Source organism: Gorilla gorilla, chromosome 12 (genome assembly GCF_029281585.2).
Source record: "Gorilla gorilla gorilla isolate KB3781 chromosome 12, NHGRI_mGorGor1-v2.1_pri, whole genome shotgun sequence".
In the NCBI taxonomy this organism is placed as follows: domain Eukaryota; kingdom Metazoa; phylum Chordata; class Mammalia; order Primates; family Hominidae; genus Gorilla; species Gorilla gorilla.
The window spans coordinates 107,244,219-107,266,702 of record NC_073236.2 but is presented as its reverse complement, the minus strand read 5'-3'; the positions used below and the strand labels follow the sequence as shown (position 1 = coordinate 107,266,702).

Here is a 22,484-nt window from a genome sequence, read left to right as displayed (position 1 = left end):
ATTGATGCCTCAATTTTTTCTTTCTTTCTTTCTTTTTTTTAAATTTTATTATTATTATGCTTTAAGTTTTAGGGTACATGTGCACAATGTGCAGGTTTGTTATATATGTATACATGTGCCATGTTGGTGTGCTGTACCCATTAACTCGTCATTTAGCATTAGGTATATCTCCAAATGCTATCCCTCCCCCCTCCCCCCAATTTTTTCTTTCTTTTTTTATTTTTTTGAGACAGAGTTTTACTGTGTCGCCCAGGCTGGAGTGCAGTGGCGTGATCTCAGCTCAGTGCAACCTCCGCCTCCCGGGTTCAAGCAATTCTCCTGCCTCAGCCTCCCAAGTAGCTGGGACTACAGGCATGCACCACCATGCCCGGATAATTTTTTTTTGTGTTTTTAGGAGAGATGGATTTTCACCATGTTGGTCAGGCTGGTCTCGAACTCCTGACCTCAATGATCTGCTTGCCTCAGCCTCCCAAAGTGCTGGGATTACAGGTGTGAGCCACAGTGCCCGGCCTCAATTTTCAATTTTTATTTTTTTTTTTGAGATGGAGTCTCGCTCTGTTGCCCAGGCTGGAGTGCAGTGGCGCAATCTTGGCTCACTGCAACCTCTGCCTCCTGGGTTCACGTGATTCTCCTGCCTCAGCCTCCCGAGTAGCTGGGACTACAGGTGCCCACCACCACGTCCAGCTAATTTTTTGTATTTTTAGTAGAGACGGGGTTTCACCACGTTAGCCCAGATGGTCTCAATCTCCTGACCTCGTGATCCACCTGCCTTGGCCTCCCAGAGTGCTGGGATTACAGGTGTGAGCCACCATGCCTGGCTCAATTTTTCAAGTTTTATTTTTGTAGAGATGGGATCTCACTGCATTGCCCAGGCTTGTCTGAAACTCATGGCTTCAAGTGATCTTCCTACCTTGGCTTCCCAAAGTGCTGGTATTACAGGCATGAGCTACTGTGCCAGCCCTCTATTTTTATATTAAGCAATTCTTGACAAACTGAAAAGTTCTGTTACACTGACTAGTAGAAAAATAGGCTATGCTTTCTATATTTGTTTTTTTATTTTTATTTTTTATTTTTTTGGGACTGACTCTCACTCTGTCTCCCAGGCTGGAGTGCAGTGGCGCGATCTCTGCTCACTGCAAGCTCCACCTCCCGGGTTCATGCCGTTCTCCTGCCTCAGCCTCCCAAGTAGCTGGGACTACAGGCTTCTGCCAGCACGCCCGGCTAATTTTTTGTATTATTAGTAGAGATGGGGTTTCATTGTGTTGGCCAGGAAGGTCTTGATCTCCTGACCTTGTGATCCTCCTGCCTCAGCCTCCCAAAGTGCTGAGATTACAGGCATGAGCCACCGCGCCCGGCCTCTATATTTGTTTTATTCTTCCCTCCCCCATATAAAGATTTTTGGTTTGAGAGTTAATTTATAGATCTGATTTTTGAGAGTTCAGCATATTATATGTTTTTTTTTGTTTGTTTTTTGTTGTTTTTTTTTAGAGTCAGAGTCTCTTCTCTGTTGCCCAACCTGGAGTACAGTGGTGTGATCACAGCTGACTATAACCTTAAACTCCTGAGTAGCTAGGTTTATAGATATGCACCACCACGCTCAGCTACCTAAAAAAAATTTTTTGTAGAAATGGGGTCTCTCTGTGTTGCCCAGACTGGTCTTGAATTTATGGCCTCAAGTGAGCTTCCTGCTACCCAAAGTGCTGGGATTGCAAGTGTGAGCCACTGTGCCTGGCCTTGTATTATGTGTTTTCTTAAAAGTGAAATCTTTTTGACTGGATGTATCTAAATTCCCATGTCTAGAAAAGTAAAAGAATAAGCTGCCAGACCTGACTCACTTATTGCTGACAGCAGATAAGGGACAGATAATTGAGATGTAAACTGACTTCGTGCTATAGTGATAGGAAAAGAATGAAAATGAGGCATCACCTCAGGGAATTCAGTTAAAAACTGTCTGAAATTTCTTTGCTATTAGATAATTTTATATTTCCTTACATGGACTGAGGAAACAGTATTAATTTGAAAGGATTTTGTCATGGAGTCAAAATTCATTTGTGGTTGCATCACGGTTGTAGTAGCTGTGGTGTATAACACTTTAGAAGCGAACCAGGCTATGGTGTGTAGCAGTTTAGAAGGGAACCTCTTAGTCAAATGAAGAAATTAAGTTCAAGCAAAAAAGTTCTTTGGAGCCAGGTGCTGTGGCATATACCTGTCGTCCCAGGTACTTGGAAGTCTGAGGCAGGAGGATGGCTTGAGTCCAGGAGTTCAAAGCTGCAGTGTGCTATGATGACTCCTGTAAATAGCCACTGCACTCCAACCTGGACAGTGTACTGAGACCCCATCTCAAAAAAAAGCTTTTTGGTAATTGTCATCTCATATTTGCAGGTAACTGAAAGGAAAACTAATTCTTAGACTTTCATGTAATATAATGTAAAGTAATATAGTTACAAATAATTTATAATGAGCTTATCAAAATTACTTATCATAACTTGTACACATGTACATATACACACATGCACATACATAGAGGAAGCTCTGGAGGAATGTAAACCTTTGTCACTGATTTTTTCCGCTGGAGGAGGATGATACTGGGGTTGTGGAAGAGAGATTTTCACTCTTCACCATATATACTTCTTTTTTTTGAGACGGAGTTTCACTCTTGTTGCCCAAGCTGGAGTGCAGTGGTGCAATCTTGGCTCACTGCAACCTCCGCCTCCCGGGTTCAAGTGATTCTCCTGCTTCAGCCTCCCGAGTAGCTGGGATTACAGGTGCGTGCCACCACACCTGGCTAATTTTTTGTATTTTTAGTAGGAACGGGGTTTCATCATGTTAGCCAGGCTGCTCTTGAACTCCTGACCTCAGGTGATCTGCCCCACGTCGGCCTCCCATAGTGCTAGGACTACAGGTGTGAACCACTGCACCCGGCCCCTCCGTTTTTTTTTTTTTTGTTTTTTTTTTTAAAGAGACTTAGTCTTGCAGTGTTGCCCACCTGGTCTCAAACTCCTAGCCTCGAGTGATCTTCTCATTTCAGCCTCCTGAGTAGCTGGGATTATAGGTGTGAGGTACCATACCTGGCCATACTTTTATATTCGCTTGTTGTTTCTTGTTTTTATTTTTTTTTTAAGTAAATATATGTTGATCAAGTAAGAAAAAGCATCAGTGAATAAAAGAAAAAGCTACTATATGCTCAGCTTGTGCATTAGTCAAGACAGTGTCTAAAATCCAGTTTCCTACTGGGTGCAGTGCCTCACATCTGTAATCCCAGCACTTTGGGAGGCCAAGGCGGGTGGATCACTTGAGCCCAGGAGTTGGAGACCAACCTGAGCAACATGGCAAAACCCCATCTCTACCAAAAAATACAAAAATTAGCTGGGCATGGTGACATGGCCAGTAGTCCTAGCAACTCAGGAAGCTGAAGTGGGAGGATCACCTGAACCTGAGGAGGTCCAGGCTGCAGTGAGCTGTGATCATGCCACTGCACTCCAGCCTGGGCGACAGAGTGAGACCTTGCCTCAAAAAAAAAAAAAAAAAAAAAAGCAGTTTCTGCCCTCAGAAATGTATGGCTCAAGTAGAGTTATAAACTTGAAAAACAGGTGCTGTCCAATAGGATGCCAACTTCTAGGAACAGTGTAGAAGTTCAAAGAAGTGAAAGATCAGTATGTGCCACACTAGCAGGAGAAGACTGTAAGGAAGAGGTTTCATACAGGTGTGGAAGCAGTCTTCTCAGATTGGGGGAGCATCTGAATCCAAGGTATTTCTTACTGTGTAGATTATGTAAAATACATTGCTTTGAGGAGGATATAGAGATGAATAAGACATGATTTCTTACCTTGTTGGGTAGTAGACGGTGAACAACATTGGAACCTGAGATGACATACATAAAATACAATGGAATGTGTTTGCAAGGGAATTACAGATAATGTGCTGGAAGTTCAGGTGATGGAAAAATCACCCCCACAGGGGGTTCTTGTGGGGCCTCTGAAGGAGTTGGTACTCGGATTAAAGTGGTGATAGAGTGCCACAAAGCAGGATGAATACAACTTTTTTTTTTTTTTTTGAGACAGGGTCTCGCTGTGTTGCCCAGGCTAGAGTGCAATGGTGCATCCTCGGCTCAGTGCAACCTCTGCCTCCCAGGTTTAAGCAATTCTCCTGCCTCAAGTCTCCTGAGTAGCTGGGACTACAGGCGCCTGCCACCACACCCAGCTAATTTTTGTATTTTTAGTAGAGACAGGGTTTCACCATGTTGGCCAGGCTGGTCTTGAACTTCTGACCTTGTGATCTGCCCGCCTCGGCCTCCCAAAGTGTTGGGATTACAGGTGTGAGCCATCGCGCCCGGCCACAACATATATTTTAAAGGAGGAGTTGGTAAGTTCAAAATGGCATAAGGAAGTCCAAGTGGCTAAGAAAAAAATACAGGTTTGAGAGGATGGAGGTGAGGTGTTATTCTTATGGAAGACACAGATGTGGGTTTTGGTATTATTACTGAAAAGAGTAGTGGATGGGTAATCTTATTGAGGAATAAATTTAATTTTATGAATGTAAAAAAATTCTAAAAATCTCAGTTAATGTAAAAAGAGTTTTCTAAAGTATCCTTTTATTTCAGCTTACGTGGTGTTTTTTTCCTAGAGCTTGCCATGGTGGACTTTGAGATGTGTGAATATTCATCAGCATTTGCTTGAGGAACGCTCACCTCTGCTTTTTACTCTTGCCGAAAACTGTATTGATCAAGGTATGTAGCAGATTTTTGTTTGATATGGGCATGTAGCTCAGTTCTAATTACTTGGCTGAGATACTCCTTTTTAGTTTACTTTTTGTCCGGTAGTAGTGCCTTTTCGTTTTGAGTTGTTTCTTTTTTTTTTTTGATGTAGAATATCACAAGTTGTTATGTTGTCAGATTATAGAGTTCCTTTTAGTCTTTTTAGTTTAAAAAAGATAACTACTTTCACTTACTTAACCTACTTAGAAAGGGTGATTTGCTGTATGTAGGTCATCATGATTTTATCTCAAATTGTTTAAAGATATTTTAATATTTTCTCTGTTCTTTAAGAAGCCTCATTGGAAACAGATGTACTGTCCTTAGTTCTTTTTTTTAAAAAAGTCCTTAACTAACTTGAGCTGGAGTAAATTATGTTAAATTACACAAAGAATAAGAAATTATCCTATATCCTATTGAGTACATCAAGGAAAGCGTAAGAAAACAGTTGATAGAAAATAAGTTTCACTGAAGTTAACAATGGGTAGGGAGGCTATTTTGCATTTCATTTTATTATTATTTTTTGTAACATATAATATACATGCAGAAAAATACCTAAAACCTAAATGAAAAATTTGCCAAATAATTATAAGCCAAACATCCATGTAAGTGCCTCCTGCTGCCTTTGTTGCAGATATTCCTCCTGTATCCTAGGGAAAGACTTTGGAAAAGAGGAGAATCTTAGGTGCCTTAATACTTGGTTCCAGTCTTCCTGGTTTTGGGGATTTTTTTTTGGCAAAAGTTGCCACACAAAACAAAAACAAAAACAGATTCTCTTGTGGTGAAGGAATATGTGAACGTAAATGAACTTGGACTTGACCATGAATTTTTGAGTTACAGAGACGGGATTTGATTTTGGCTGTGTCTGGTTCCAAAGCCCAGACTCCTTTCAGATCCAAGAGTATGGAATGAATATGTTATCTGTGTGTCCAAGGGACATGAGGAGTGGTAGTTAGCATCATTCTATGTGGAGAAAAGTGATCTGTACTTGATGGAGGTAGCACATTCATGAAGGTATAACATAATTCTCATGTGTGTGCATGTATAATATAAGGGGCTCTTGTACCTTTTGGGGGTCTGTTTCCTTCAAGAGTTATTTTTGAGGCAGAGTTTCACTCTGTCATCCAGGCTGGAGTGCAATGGCGCAATCTCGGCTCACTGCAACCTCCGCCTCCTGGGTTCAAACAATTCTCCTGCCTCAGCCTCCTGAGTAGCTGGGATTACAGGCATGTGCCACCACACCTGGCTAATTTTGTATTTTTAGTAGAGATCGGGTTTCTCCATGTTGGTCAGGCTTGTCTCGAACTCCTGACCTCAGGTATCAACCCGCCTTGGCCTCCCAGAGTGTTGGGATTACAGGCTCGAGCCACTGCGCCCGGCGTCCTTCAAGAGTTTTTACAGTAACAAGCTAGGCCAGAATACAGTGGAGAGGACTATAGCTTGTTTAGTCATAAATATTCCTAAGCCAGGTGAGTGGTTGAAACTAATTTCTCAGTTTTTATTTTATTCTAGGACAGAAATACATAAACATATTTTAATCTTAGATAAAATGACCATCTATACATAATTCAAATAGAGATAATAATGAAAGTATTATTCAATCAGTATAATAATTGATTCATTTATGTTGTTTGTTCCAGGACTTAGTTTATATTCTTTCAACATTTTTAGGTAACATAAGGCTGGGGGTCTAGCAGGGGGCCTGTTAGATGTGAGCATAAACATTGTAAGTCATCCCTTGGTATCCAAGGGGGATTGGTTCTGGAACCTGACCCTCTCATACCAATATCCTTGTATGCTTGTGTATCTTTTTAAAAGGTAGGAGCCGGGCCAGGCGCGGTGGCTCACGCCTGTAATCCCAGCACTTTGGGAGGCCGAGGCAGGTAGATCACGAGGTCAGGAGTTCAAGACCAGTCTGGCCAACATGGTGAAACCCTGTCTGTACTAAAATACAAAAATTAGCTGGGCATTGGTGGTGGGCACCTGTAATCTCAGCTACTCAGGAGGCTGAGGCAGGAGAATGGTGTGAACCCAGGAGGCGGAGGTTGCAGTGAGCTGAGATCGCGTCATTGCACTCTGGCCTGGGCGACAGGGCAAGACTCCATCTCAAAAAAATATATAAATAAATAAATAAAAATAAAATAAAATAAAAGGTAGGAACCATATGGTATATTTTGGAGAGGATTCTATTTTATGAGTTAAAATTAAGTTCCAAACCAGAAACTAAGATAGGTGGAAAATATGACTCTAAGTGACTCATTCCCAAAGAGGTCTCAGTTCTTTTCTCTATTATATTTCAGCATGTCATTTGCATTGCCTTGCAACTAAGAATTTTTTATGTTGCTGTTCTAGGCTAATCAACGGCACTTTTCAGTTTATCTAGTCATAAAATGGTCCATTTTGGCTAGGTCTAAATAGATTCGTAGATAGTGCTGAATTATAACTTTTCATGAACGATTTCATTTTTAAAATGTTTTGTTCTGGGATTTGATCCAAATGTTGACCAAACAGTCACTTAATAACTGAAATACGATTCAGTGTCCAGAGAAGGGTATTATATTTGAAATGTTGCCCTTGAAGGATCATCAGAAAGTTGGCAGGATTTTTTTTTTCGTTCTATGAAACATAGGCAAAGGATTTTATGAACAACTGTGATATTTAGGTTTTTGTCCAGACATGTTACACCAGTATAATACAGTGGAATGGAGTCTATCAAAATGTCAGCATAACTTTGCTGGGCTGATTACATCTATAATAGGAGTAGGTCAGAATCTATTCCTCAGTACAATCTAAAGCATTCTTTTGGATGTCACACTAAATGAAAGCATGATTCTCTAAAGACTATTCAGGGCATACAACAATTGATCATGGCATCCAGTGCTGAAAACATGTTATGTATAGTGCATGAGATGTAATATTGCACTTTAGCTGTTTGAAGACGACCTCATGAAGTTGCTAAGAGAAACTGGGTTAAAATACTTTGTCATCAAGTCCTGCTGTGACATTTCAGGCAGCTCTGTGACTCTGGGATTAGGTTGTTTCCACATTGAAAGAGTGTTCAAAAAAACAGTCTCCACGGTGGCTCACGCCTGTAATCCCAGCACTTTGGGAGGCTGACGCAGTGGATCACCTGAGGTCTAGCGTTCAAGACCAGCCTGGCCAACATGGTGAGACCCCGTCTCTACTAAAAACATAAAAATTAGCCGGACATTGTGGTGTGTGCCTGTAATCCCAGCTACTCAGGAGGCTGAGGTAGGAGAATCTCTTGAACCTGGGAGGTAGAGGTTGCAGTGAGCCGAGATTACACCACTGCACTCCAGCCTGGATGACAGAGTGAGACTCCATCTCAAAAAAAAAAAAACCCCAAAAAAAAACAGTCTTTTGGTGACTGATGCATACGTGCGTACGTTGATTTCTTTTCATAAATTTGATACTTTGGAATAAATGTTATTGAATGTACTAAATGTCATTTTCTGTAATTATAATTGTCCATTAAGGATTTCATTTTAACATAGCATTTAAATAATCTCATGAGAAGAGATTTTGGTTTTAGCATACATTTTAAGTGTGGGTGACATTTTGATCCAGAAGGTCACAAATATTCATTTCCAGGGAGAACCTCATGATTTATTAAAATAATAATATATGCCTATTGGGTCAACACACTCCTTTTTGAATGTAAACCTTGAGTTATCTATCTTCAAAGCTCAAAACTTTGCTTCCATTGTTGACTCATTGCTTTCCACCATTCTGCATTTCTAGCCAGTTCTTAAATCTTACCAGTTCTTCCCCAAGCGTCCCATACTGATCTGTCTTTTCCATATCTACAGCTTTTATCCTAATCTGAAATCTTTAGTTTGGAAAGGCCCTTTAGAGATAATCTTGTCTAGCTAAATCATTTTACGAAGAATTGAGACTTGCAGAAGTTGCCCAAGAACCAGCACAATGATGTGGAGTTTCTGACTCCAAGTCCTGCTGACACTTTCCCTTGCTTTTTCCAAGCTGGTCAGTAAGGCAGAATTCTAGTAACTAATGATAATGCAGCTAACATTTCTATAGTGTATACACCACATCAAGCAGTCTTTGAAGTCTTTAATTATATTAACTAGCTTATTCCTAACAACTATGAGGTAGAGCCGAAGATGGTATAGTAGTGGATATAGTGTGCCTTTTAAAAAACAGCTTTTTTTCCAAGTTTAATTAACCTATAATAAGATCTCATATTTAAGGTGTACAATTTGTGACATTTTGTATATGCATACACCTGTGAAATCATCACAATTAAGATGATTAACAGGTTATAGCATTTCATGTTGTTATTATTTTTCTGAGGCAGGGTCTTGCTCTGTCATCCGTGCTGGAGTGCAGTGATGCGATCTAGACTCACTGCAACTTTGAAATCCTGGGCTCAAGTGATCCTCCTACCTTAGCCTTCTGAATGGGTGGGAGTATAGGCGCGTGCCACCATACATGGCTAATTTTTTTTTTTTTTTTGAGATGGAGTCTCGCTCTGTTGCCCAGGCTGGAGTGCAATGGCGTGATCTCGGCTCACTGCAACCTCTGCCTCCCGGGTTCATGAGATTCTCCTTCCTCAGCCTCCCAAGTAGCTGAGATTACAGGTGCCCACCACCATGCCTGGCTAATTTTTATATTTTTAGTAGAGATGGGGTTTCACCATGTTGGCTAGGCTGGTCTCCAACTCCTGACCTCAAATGATCCATCCTCCTCAGCCCTCCAAAGTGCTTGGATTACAGGCATGAGCCACTGCATCTGGCCTTTTTTTTTTGAGACAGGGTTTCACTCTGTCACCGAGGCTGGAGTGCAATGGCGTGACCTCGGCTCAACTCAACCTCTGCCTCCTGCGTTCAGGTGATTCTCCTACCTCAGCCTCTCAAGCAGCTGGGACTACGGGTGCCCGCCACCATGTCTGGCCAATTTTTTTTTTGTATTTTTAGTAGAGATGAGGTTTTACCATGTTGGCCAAGCTGGTCTTGAAGTCCTGATCTCATGATCTGCTTGCCTTGGCCTCCCAAAGTGCTGGTATTACAGGAGTGAGCCACTGTGCCTGGCCCGCCTGGCTAATTTTTAAATTTTTCTGTAGAGAAATTTAAAATTCAGAAGTCTCATTATATTGCTTAGGCTGGTCTTGAACTCCTGGCATCAAGGGATCTTCTCACCTCGGCCTCCCAAAGTGCGGAATTAAAGGCATAAGCCACCATGCCCAGCCTGACATAGCATTTTAAAATCTAGCTTTTAGTTCCTGATTCCCTGTGTGATCTCAAGCAGTTCACTTGACTTCCAAACCAGGGTTCACTTCCTTGTAAAATATTCTTTGAATTCTTTCCACGTATAAAATAATGTGACGTTTTATAGTCCAGCTTCTCACTCATACTAATGGTGGACTCTTGGAAGTTTGCGTCTAAAAAATTATCCCCTTTTTTGTTGGACAGTTTCAGAGATTACTTTGAGAAGGAGCTCATTTCATTGTTAGGATTAATAATTGCTACAAAGTACTTTTTTTTTTGAGAGACAGAGTCTCGCTCTGTCACCCAGTACTTTTAAAATTAATTACAAAATCTTATATTCTGTCACTTTCATGCAGTATTTCTGCTAACTAGAGCTGTACTATTCAATATGGTAGCCACTAGCCATGTATGGCTACTTAAATTCAAATAAAGTAAAATAGATGAAATTGCAAATTCAGTTCCTCAGTTTCACTAGCCACATTTCAGGTGCTCAGAAGCCACATATAGCTAACGGCTACCATCTGGACAAGCAGCTGTAGACTGCTCAACAACATCAGGGAAAGTTGCATTGAACAACACTGCTATTGAGTACTGGCTTGAGTTTTCTAAATGCCAATTTCATAATGTCTTTTTTTTTAATGAGGAAATTTTTAATTAGTCCCAGTTTTATCTTTGGCCTTCTGTCTCCTGCTGAATTTGATATTTAATTTAATGAACTCTTGAGTGCTTGCTGTGTTCCAGACACTGCGCTAGGTGCTCAGGATATCAGTGAACTTAGTGAGATAAGGACTAAAATACAGATAGGACAAACAGGTAATGCAGAGTAAGGAATGAGGGAGAGAATGTGGTTGTTCTGAACCGTTAGGTCAGAGAAACCTTCACGGAGTGGCTGATACTTGCACTGAATCTTAAAGAATGGTGGGAATTTTTTAGGTAGAGAACTTGGAAAGGACATGTACTATGTGCAAGAGAGGCACAGAGACTTGGAACATCTTTGTGAATTTGGGAATTCCAGTAGTTTGGAATGCCTGGAGCAGAGTGTGAAGGGTGTGTGTCTCAGCTGATGAGGTTTACAGGTGGGAAGGAGCTAGATCACGAGGATGCTGGATTTTCATCTCCTTGGTGATCACCACGAAAGGGTTTTTAGAATATTTGCTCACTCCGAGGATATTATTTGAGCTGTGATAGGTGCTGGGCCTATACCAGTGGATGAGACACACATGTACCCCTCCTTGGTAAACCTTACAAACTTGATGTGTGAGGTTGTAGCCAAATTCTACCCATCTTTTAAGGCCCCACCCTTCTGATAAGGTTTGTTCAATTATCCAGTCTTTATGGGTTTCCCCCTCTGCTACTTTTGGTCAATGGCACACAATTTAGAATCAAACTAACTGCATATTGAATCATTCAATAATGATTGTGTGTCTTCTCTTCTTAGCTACCTAGCTCTTCCTACCCCACCCCATTTTAGGGAAGAATAGGACTTAAACCTTGCAGTAAGATCTAGCACAATTCTTTTTTTTTTTTTTTTTTTTTTTTTTTTGAGACGGAATCTTGCTCTGTTGCCCAGGCTGGAGTACAGTGGCACGATCTCAGCTCACTGCCAGCTCTGCCTCCCGGGTTCATGCCATTCTCCTGCCTCAACCTCCTGAGTAGCTGGGACTACAGGTGCCCACCACCGTGCCCGGCTAATTTTTTGTATTTTCAGTAGAGACGGGGTTTCACCGTGTTAGCCAGGATGGTCTCGATCTCCTGACCTCGTGGTCTGCCCACCTCGGCCTCCCAAAGTGCTGGGATTACAGATGTGAGCCACCGCGCCCGGCCTAATCTAGCATAATTCTAAGAATTGCTAATAACTCAATCGATAGTGATGAAAGGTTATACGATGGAAGAGAAGGAGATAGTTGGGAAGGGAGAGAGGCAGGAGAAAGATGGAAAAATTAGAGGGGTCCGCAATAGGAAATGAAGCTTGCAAAGTATAGAGGTCAGCAGGAAGAGGATTTTTTTAGAGGAAATGAATTGGAGTTGGCAAGCACTTTCCTATTTAGACAAGATAGGCCATATGCCTCCCTGGTTTTCATGGCTTATCAAGAAAACTCTTGGAACAATGAAAATTTGAAACACTCACAAACTTTTTTGTTTTTGAGACAGAGTCTTGCTCTGTTGCCCAGGCTGGAGTGTAGTGGCGGGATCTTGGCTCACTGCAACCTCCACCTCCCAGGTTCAAGTGATTCTCCTGACTCAGCCTCCCAAGTAGCTGGGATTACAGGCATCTGCCACCAAGCCCAGCTAATTTTTGTATTTTTAGTAGAGATGGGGTTTCACCATGTTGGCCAGGCTGGTCTCAAACTCCTGACCTCAAGTGATCTGCTTGCCTTGGCCTCACAAAGTGCTGGCATTACAGGCATGAGCCACTTTGCCCAGCACCTACTTATATTCTAATCCAGAGTTATCAGCTGTAACTTTTCCTTATTTTGCAGGTTCAGATATATTTCGTTTTTCTTTCTTTCCTTCTTTCTTTCTTTCTTTCTCTTTCTTTCTTTCTTTCTTCCTTTCTTTCCTTTCTTTCTTTCTTTCTTTCTTTCTTTCTTTCTTTCTTTCTTTCTCTTTCTTTCTTTCTTTCTTTCTTTCTTTCTTTCTTTCTTTCTTTCTTTCTTTCTTTCTTTCTTTCTTTCTTTTTTTTTTTCTTGAGATGGAGTCTCGCTCTGTCACCCAGGCTGGAGTGCAGTGGCGCAATCTTGGCTCACTGCAACCTCTGCCTCCCGGGTTCAAGTGATTCTCCTGCCTCAGCCTCCTGAGTAGCTGGGACTATAGGCGCCCGCCACCACGCACAGCTAATTTTTTTATATTTTTAGTAGAGATGGAGTTTCACGATGTTGGCCGGGCCGGTTTCGAAATCCTGACATCAAGTGATCTGCCCACCTCAGCCTCCCAAAGTTCTGGGATTACAGGTGTGAGCCTCTGTGCCTGGCCTAGGTTCAGATATATTTCAAGCCGTCATCTTTCATACTACTATTATTTCTGAATCTGTATCTCTATGCAGGAATTACCTGGAGACCTTATTTGTTTTTCTTTATGCTTGTTTTTCTTTATGCTGGAGTGCAGTGGTGTGATCTTGGCTCACTGCAACCTCCACCTCCCAGGCTCAAGTAATTCTCCCACCTCAGCCTCCTGAGTGGCTGAGACTACAAGGCGCACACCACCATGCCCGGCTAATTTTTGTATTTTTAGTAGAAATGAGGTTTCACCCTGTTGGCCAGGCTGGCCTCGAACTCCTGAGCTCAGGTGACCCGCCCGCCTCAGCCTCCCAGAGTGCTAAGATTACAAGCATGAGCCACCGTGCCCGAGCTCCCCTACTTTATTTATCCAACATTTGATCTCTGAACATATAAGATAATGCAGAGAAAGCACAGAAGTACAAGAATAAAGCCAATTATACTGATAGTACATACATATATACATATGTGTAGATAGGTGGGCAGAAAAGTTGGTAGGTAGATAGGAGGGAAGATAGATACATACAACCAACTTTGGGCATTTGTGTGACTTACTTATGTATTCTTATACAGTTTAAATTTGATAGTAGACCTACCTGAACTATCACAACTTAGTAAGCCTTATTAAATGCAGTAAATGTCCTTTCTGTGATACTTGAGAGAAGATTTTTAAGAACCTTGGCCAACCCTTATGTCCCTTGATTTTTGCATCCAGAACATTTTGGGAAGATTACTGTCATTGGCAGCCAAGCAAAATTGTGTCACTTGTGAATTGTACTAAGGTCGTAGAAGGTTATTATATTTCTGAGAGTAATGACTAGACACTCAGGAATAATGGGCAGACAAAAGGAGAAGAACATTTAAAAAAAAAAAAGAAGAAGCCGTCATCAAGAGCGTTAAGTATTATTAGATCCAGCTTTTCCTGGATTTGGTTTGCATGGATGAAATCTACTCGGGGGTTTTCACAGTGAAGTTCACGTTAGGATGCCTATGTGCCTTCTGAGGTGAGACATGTACATCTTGACTTACTCTCTTTGAGTCCAGAGAATCTCTTAAATGGACTGTAGAAAAACACTGTCTTTCGTGTTTTTTTTTTTTTTTTTTTTTGAGGCGGAGTCTCTCTCTGTCGCCCAGGCTGGAGTGCAGTGGCACGATCTTGGCTCACTGCAAGCTCCGCCTCCTGGGTTCACGCCATTCTCCTGCCTCAGCCTCCCAAGCAGCTAGGACTACAGGCGCCCACCACCATACCTGGCTAATTTTTGTATTTTTAGTAGAGATGGAGTTTCACCGAAACACTTTCTTTTTCAGACCCATTTAAATTTCAGTTCACGTAAAGACAAAGGGGTATCTGTTTCTTAGCTGTAGGTGTTTCTGCCAGATTATAGGTGATACAGTAGATTGGGCTTTTGTAGCATCAGCTCTGCACCTTTATCCTTCCCCTAAAAACTTTTTCATACCCCTTTCCCCTACAAGCTTGGATTCACATCCTGGCATTGCCACTTAATGAGGTGACCAGTCAGTAAGCTGAGCTCAATTTTCTTTTCTTTTTAAAATTTAAATTAAAAAAAAATTTTTTTTTGAGATGGAGTTTCACTCTTTTTTTGCTCAGGCTGGAGTGCAATGGCACTATCTCAGCTCACTGCAGCCTCCACCTTCGGGGTTCAAGTGATTCTCCAGCCTCAGCCTCCCAAGAGGCTGGCATTACAGGCGCGTGCCAGCATGCCCAGCTAATTTTGTATTTTTGGTAGAGACAGGGTTTCACCATGTTGGCCAGACTGGTCTCGATCTCCTGACCTCAGGTGATCCACCACCTCGGCCTCCCAAAGTGCTGGGATTATAGACATGAGCCCCTGCACCCGGCCCTATTTAAATTTTTTTTTTAGAGACTGCTCTGTTGCTTAGGCTGGAGTGCAGTGGTGTAATAATATCTCACTGCAACCTCAACCTCCTGTGCTCAAGAGATCCTCCCACTTCATCCTCTTCAGTATCTGGGACTACAGGAGCGTATTACCATGCTTGGCTAATTTATTGTGGAGATGTGGTCTTGCTATGTTGCCCAGTCTGGTCTTGAATTCCTGGCTTCAAGTGATCATCTCACCTCAGCCTCCCCAAGTGCTGGAATTATAGGTATGAGGCTCTGTGCCTAGCCTGAGCTCAATTTTATAATGAATTAAGTGGAGATAATGTCAGCCTCCAATACATCATTGTGAGAATTAAATAACGCAACATGTAAAATATCCATTCCTAGGCAGAGTTAGATATTCGTAAAAATAACTTCTCTTTTAGCTTGAATGATGGGAAAACTGTCATCAGCCTTTGTGTTCCATTCATTCATTATGTATTCATTCTGGTAGGCTGTTTTGTGAAATGCTGGCTAACACATATTGGAAACATTTGTGAGAGATAGTTTGTCAGTGATATTATAGAAGGGAATTCTGTTTGGGGGATCAATTGGATAAGGGTGCCTGTTAGACACCCTTGTTACTTGTTACTTGTATGTCAACTAGCCTGTCTTTATATGTAGTTAATTTTGACAGTCATTTTATTTCAGATGCTGTTTTACTAGGTTATTATCCTCCATTCTTTTCATCTTAGATATTTAGTGAAATAAATTAGAATCTGACTGCCAAGCCAATATTCACTTATTCCTTATTTGATGTTCATATTGTATTAGATATATGGATGTATATCTGTTTCCCCTTTTCTTTTATTTTTAGAGACAGGGTCTCAGTCTGTCACCTAGACTGGAGTGCAGTGGCATGATCATAACTCACTGCAGCCTTGAACTTTTGGGTTCAAATGATCCTCCCGTCTCAGCCTCCTGAGTACCTGGAATTACAGGCATGCTCCACCATGCCTGACTAATATTTTTATTTTTTTGTTGAGATGAGTCCACTCTATGTTGCTCAGGCTTGTCTTGAACTCCTGGCTTCAAGCAATCTTTCCACCTAGGTCTTCCTAAGCACTTGGATTATAGCGTGAGCCACAATGCCCAGCCCCTCCTTTTCTTTTAAGGGAGAAATTCTACGTTCTCTCTGAAGAAAACTTGTAAACTGATATCGTCTTCATCAGATTTTCGGTGTTACCTCTTTTTTTTTAAAGGATCTCATTGAAGTACAACTCTATTTTTTCTTTATCTTACCAATTTAATATTTGGTTCTAACCAGTTTCTTTGATGTGTACATTTTCACGCCATAAAAATATGTTTAACTGTTGCAGATTCATGGTACTTTGTATCAACACCTTATGTTGCTATGTTTTTAATTTTTATTTTATTATACTTTAAGTGCTGGGATACATGTGCAGAACGTGCAGGTTTGTTAAGTAGGTATGCACGTGCCATGGTGGTTTGCTGCATCCATCAACCTATCATCTACATTAGGTATATCTCCTAATGCTATCCTAGTCCCCCACCTCACATGATGTTCTCCTCCCTGTGTCCATGTGTTCTCATTGTTCAGCTCCTACTTATGAGTGACAACATGCGGTGTTTGATTTTCTGTTCCCGTGTTAGTTTGCTGAGAATGATGGTTTTCAGCTTCATCCATGTCCCTGCAAAGGACATGAACTCATCCTTTTTTATAGCCGCATGGTATTCCATGGTGTATATGTGCCACATTTTCTTTATCCAGTCTATCATTGATGGGCATTTGGGTTGACTCCAAGTCTTTGCTATTGTGAACAGTGCTGCAGTAAACATATGTGTGCATGTGTTTTTATAGCAGAATGATTTATAATCCTTTGGGTGTATACCCAGTAATGGGATTGCTGGGTCAAATGGTAATTCTGGTTCTAGATCCTTGAAGAATCGCCACACTGTGTTCCACAATGGTTGAACTAATTTACATTCCCACCGACAGAGTAAAAGTGTTCCTACTTCTCCACATCTTCTCCAGCATCTGTTGTTTCCTGACTTTTTAATGATCACCATTCTAACTGGCATGAGATGGTATCTCATTGTGATTTGGATTTGCATTTCTCTAATGACCAGTGATGATGAGCTTTTTTTCATATGTTTATTGGCTTCATAAATGTCTTTTGTTGAGAAATGTCTGCTCATATCTTTCAACCCAAATGCCCATCAATGATAGACTGGATAAAGAAAATGTGGCACATATACACCATGGAATACCATGCGGCTATAAAAAAGGATGAGTTCATGTCCTTTGCAGGGACATGAATGAAGCTGGAAACCATCATTCTCAGCAAACTAACACGGGAACAGAAAACCGAACACTGCATGTTCTCACTCATAAGTGGGAGTTGAACAATGAGAACACATGGACACAGGGAGGGGAACATCATGGGGGGTGGGGGACTAGGGGACACTTTTTGATGGAGTTGTGTTTTTCTTGTAAATTTGTTTAAGTTCTTTGTAGATTCTGGATATTAGCCCTTTGTTAGATGGGTAGATTGCAAAACTTTTCTCCCATTCTGTAGGTTGCCTGTTCACTCTGATGATAGTTTCTTTTGCTATACAGAAGCTCTTTAGTTTAATTAGATCTCATTTGTCAATTTTGGCTTTCGTTGCCATTGCTTTTGGTGTTTTAGACATGAAGTCTTTGCCCATGCCTATGTCCTGAATGGTATTGCCTAGGTTTTCTTCTAGGATTTTTATGGTTTTAGGTCTTACGTTTAAGTCTTTAATCCATCTTGAGTTAATTTTTGTATAAGATGTAAGGAAGGGGTCCAGTTTCAGTTTTCTGCATATGGCTAGCCAGTTTTCCCAACACCATTTATTAAATAGGGAATCCTTTCCCTGTTGCTTGTTTTTGTCATGTTTGTCAAAGATCAAATGATTGTAGATGTTTGGCGTTATTTCTGAGGCCTCTACTCTGTTTCGTTGGTCTATATATCTGTTTTGATACCAGTACAATGCTGTTTTGGTTACTGTAGCCTTGCAGTATAGTTTGAAGTCAGGTAGTGTGATGCCTCCAGCTTTGTTCTTTTTGCTTAGGATTGTCTTGGCTATACGGGCTCTTTTTGGTTCCATATGAAGTTTAAAGTAGTTTTTGTCTAATTCTGTGAAGAAAGTCAATGGTAGCTTGATGGGGATAGCATTGAATCTATAAATTACTTTGGGCAATATGGCCATTTTCACCATATTGATTCTTCCTATCCATGAGCATGGAATGTTTTTCCATTTGTTTGTGCCCTCTCTTATTTCCTTGAGCAGTGGTTTGGAGTTCTCCTTGAAGAGGTCCTTTACATCCCTTGTAGGTTGTGTTCCTAGGTATTTTATTCTCTTTGTAGCAATTTTGAATGGGAGTTCACTCATGATTTGGCTCTCCATTTGTCTGTTATTGTTGTATAGGAATATGTGATTTTTGTAGATTGATTTTGTATCCTGAGACTTTGCTGAAGTTGCTTATCAGCTTAAGCAGATTTTGGGCTGAGACGATGGGGTTTTCTAAATATACGATAATGTCATGTGCAAACAGAGACAATTTGACTTCCTCTCTTCCTATTTGAATACCCTTTATTTCTTTCTCTTGACTGATTGCCCTGGCCAGTACTTCCAACACTATGTTGAATAGGAGTAGTGAGGGAGGGCATCCTTGTCTTGTGCCAGTGTTCAAAGGAAATGCTTCCAGCTTTTGCCCATTCAGTATGATATTGGCTGTGGGTTTGTCATAAATATCTCTTATTATTTTGAGATCCGTTCCATCAATACCTAGTTTATTGAGAGTTTTTAGCATGAAGGGCTGTTTAAGTTTATTGAAGGCCTTTTCTGCATCTATTGAGATAATCTTGTGGTTTTTGTCACGGTTCTGTTTATGTGATGGATTATGTTTATTAATTTGCATATGTTAAACCAGCCTTGCATCCCGGGGATGAAGCCAACTTCATTGTGGTGGATAAGCTTTTTGATGTGCTGCTGGATTCAGTTTGCCAGTATTTTATTGAGGATTTTTGCATCAATGTTCATCAGGGATATTGGCCTGAAATTTTCTTTTTTTTTGTTGTGTCTCTGCCAGGTTTTGGTATCAGGATGATGCTGGCCTCATAAAATGAGTTAGGGAGGAGTCCCTCTTTTTCTGTTGATTGGAATCGTTTCAGAAGGAATGGTACCAGCTCCTCTTTGTACCTCTGGTAGAATTCGGCTGTGAATCTGTCTGGTCCTGGGCTTTTTTTGGTTGGTAGGCTATAAATTACTGCCTCAATTTCAGAACTTGCTATTGGTCTATTCAGGGATTTGACTTCTTCCTGGTTTAGTCTTGGGAGGGTGTATGCGTCCAGGAATGTATCCATTTCTTCTAGATTTTCTAGTTTATTTGCGTAGAGGTTTTTATAGTATTCTCTGATGGTAGTTTGTATTTCTGTGGGATCAGTGGTGATATCCCCTTTATCATTTTTTAGTGCACCTATTTGATTCTTCTCTTTTTTCTTGTTTATTAGTCTGGCTAGCGGTCTATCTACTTTGTTAACCTTTTCAAAAAACCAGCTCTTGGATTCATTTGTTTATTTTTTTTTGGAAGGGTTTTTTGTGTCTCTATCTCCTTCAGTTCTGCTGTGATTTTAGATATTTCTTGCCTTCTGCTAGCCTTTGAATTTGTTTGCTCTTGCTTCTCTAGTTCTTTCAATTGTGATGTTAGGGTGTCGATTTTAGACCTTTCCTGCTTTCTCCTATGAGCATTTAGTGTTATAAATTTCTCTCTGAACACTGCTTTAGCTGTGTCCCAGAGATTCTTTGTTTATACTGTGTGGGGAAAACCACCTACTGAAGCCTCACTAATGGTGGATGCCCCTGTCCCCACCAAGCTCGAGTGTCCCAGGTTGACCAGACTGCTGTGCTGGCAGTGAGAATTTCAAGCCAGTGGATCATAGCTTGCTGGGCTTCATGGGGGTGGGATCAGCTGAGCTAGACCACTTGGTTCCCTGGCTTCAGGCCCCTTTCCAGGGGAGTGAATGGTTCTATCTTGCTGGCATTCCAGGAGCCATTGGGGTATGAAAAAACTTCTGCAGCTAGCTTTGTGTCTGCCCAAACGGCTGCCCAGTTTTGTGCTTGAAACCCAGGGCCCTGGTGGTGTAGGCACCCGAGGGAATCTCCTGGCCTGCAGGTTGAGAAGACAGGAAAAGCTTAGTATCTGGGTCAGAATGCACCATTTCTCATGGCACAGTCCCTCAGGACTTCCCTTGGCTAGGAGAGAGAGTTCCACGACCCCTTGTGCTTCCCGGGTGATCGCCTCACCCTGCTTTGGCCCGCCCTCCATGGGCTGCACCCACTGTCTAACCAGTCCCAGTGAGATGAGCCTGGTACCTCAGTTGGAAATGCAGAAATCACCTGCCTTCTGCCTTGATTTTGCTGGGAGCTGGAGACGGGAGCTGTTCCTATTGGCCATCTTGACAGCCACCCCCTATGTATGTATGTATGTATGTATGTATGTATGTATGTATGTATGTATTTATTTGGAGACGGGTTCTTGCTCTGTCGCTCAGGCTGGAGTGCAGTGGTGTGATCTCAGCTCACTACAATCTCTCCCTCCTGGGTTCAAGCGATTCTCCTGCCTCAGCCTCCTGAGCAGCTGGGACTACAGGCGCATGCCACTATGCCTGGCTAATTTTTGTATCTTTAGTAGAGATGGGGTTTCACCATGTTGGTCAGGCTGGTCTCGAACTCCTGACCTTGTGATCCGCCCACCTCGGCCTCGCAAAGTACCGGGATTACAGTCGTGAGCCACTGCGCCCGTCCCCCCACTATTTTTTTTTTTTTTTTGGCATTGTTAAGACAAACCCACTGAGAAAGAGCAAGGTTATGAATCATATCTCCCAGGATTGTGTGGAATAAAGGAGATAGTGTACATAATGTCCTTAGCTCATGTCTGGAGCATATAAGTGCTCAGATAATGCTGGCTGGTAACTATTAGTGTTACTGTATTCCTCAGGTCTTATGTTTAAAATTATTTAACAACAGAGACTATGTACTATATACTTTATGTATTATAGACTCTATTTTGCACATTAATATATTTTTCTTCTCATCATAACTTTTAGTGTTTTATCTTTTGTCTTGCAGTGATGAAACTACAGAATCTGTTTGTAGATGATTCCGGTCGATATTTGGCTATTCAATTCCATCTGGAATGTGCATATGTGTTTTTATATTATTATGAGTACAGAAAAGCAAAAGATCAGTTGGATATTGCTAAGGACATCAGCCAATTACAAATTGATTTGACAGGTAAGACATTTTTTGTGGATAATTGATTTTATTTTTATGATAAAACTATATACATTGGCAGTTTGTATTGTATGTTGGTATTAGATTTTCTATATCCTATTTGCTTTACAAAAGTAGAGTTTAAAGGTTTTATTTACAAACTTATAGTTTATAACAAATTTGAAATGATATATTTTCCTTATTTCTAGAGTTTTCCATTTATTGCACTGATCTGTTTAGCCGTGTTAGTACTAGATAGCAGCCAGGCAGTACACAAACACACTTTTGAGCCTTTGGGGGATGGGCCCATAGGGGTGTTTCCTGACCAAGTTTGGCCTCTCTGCATTGCCCTTTCTTGTAAATACCCACCTATTCTTTCCATCTTGCTTTTTTTTTTTTTTGAGACCGTGTCTCGCTCTGTCGCCCAGGCTGGAGTGCAGTGGCGTGATCTTGGCTCACTGCAACCTTGGCCTCCTGGGTTCAAGCAATTCTCCTGCCTGAGCCTCCCTAGTAGCTAGGGTTACGGGTGCCCATCACCACGCCTGGCTAATTTTTTTTTTTTTTTTGTATTTTTAGTAGATGTGGTCTCACCATGTTGGCCAGGCTGGTTTTGAATTCCTGACCTCAAGTGATCCGCCGGCCTTGGCCTCCCAAAGTGCTGGGATTACAGGTGTGAGCCACCACGCCTGGCTCACATTCTGTGCTTCTTATAGAGCTAGTTCTATCAGTAAAATCCTTCCAATATATTATGAATAAATATGATTTTGTGGGCTTGTCTTGGATCTTAGCTACCTTTTGTTACATTGTGTGTGTGGGCAAAATTGTTTAATATCCAGCTTATAACTTGGAACAGTGGCCAAGTATAAGTTGGAACAATGGCCATGTGTAAGTTGTCTGTATATGAAAATGTATGTAATGTATCTTGTGAGGTTAGTTTCAGAAGTTATGTTTTTAAATATTTTGATTCTAGGAGGCTTTTTTGGGACTATTGATGCCATAATACTTAATTGTTGGTATATTTACTAGCTAGTTCTTCATATTTTGTTTTCTAAGTTAGAGTTGAAGAACTTAGAAATACAAATGTGATGTTCACAAATATGAGAATCAGGTTATTCTTTTTTTCCACTCATCTATAGCCTTCCTATAAAAAATAAACTGTGGCAGGTGCTGTGACTCACGCCTGTAATCCCAGCACTTTGGGAGGCTGAGGCAGGCAGATCATGAGGTCAGGAGATCGAGACCATCCTGGCCAACATGGCAAAACCCGCCTCACTAAAAATACAAAAATTATCTGGGTGTGGTGGTGCATGCCTGTAATCCTAGCTACTCTG

General features: G+C 41.3%; 1 protein-coding gene across 1 annotated transcript in view; it reads left to right on the top strand.

Moving 5' to 3' along the window:
- TTC27 (tetratricopeptide repeat domain 27) overlaps positions 1–22,484 on the top strand; it is a 194,919-nt gene that overhangs the window by 17,511 nt on the left and 154,924 nt on the right. The window contains exons 5-6 of the mRNA XM_004029080.3: positions 4,624–4,726; positions 21,010–21,174. Of these exons, the coding sequence (XP_004029129.3) occupies positions 4,624–4,726; positions 21,010–21,174 (268 nt within the window). The remainder of the gene's footprint in view (positions 1–4,623; positions 4,727–21,009; positions 21,175–22,484) is intronic.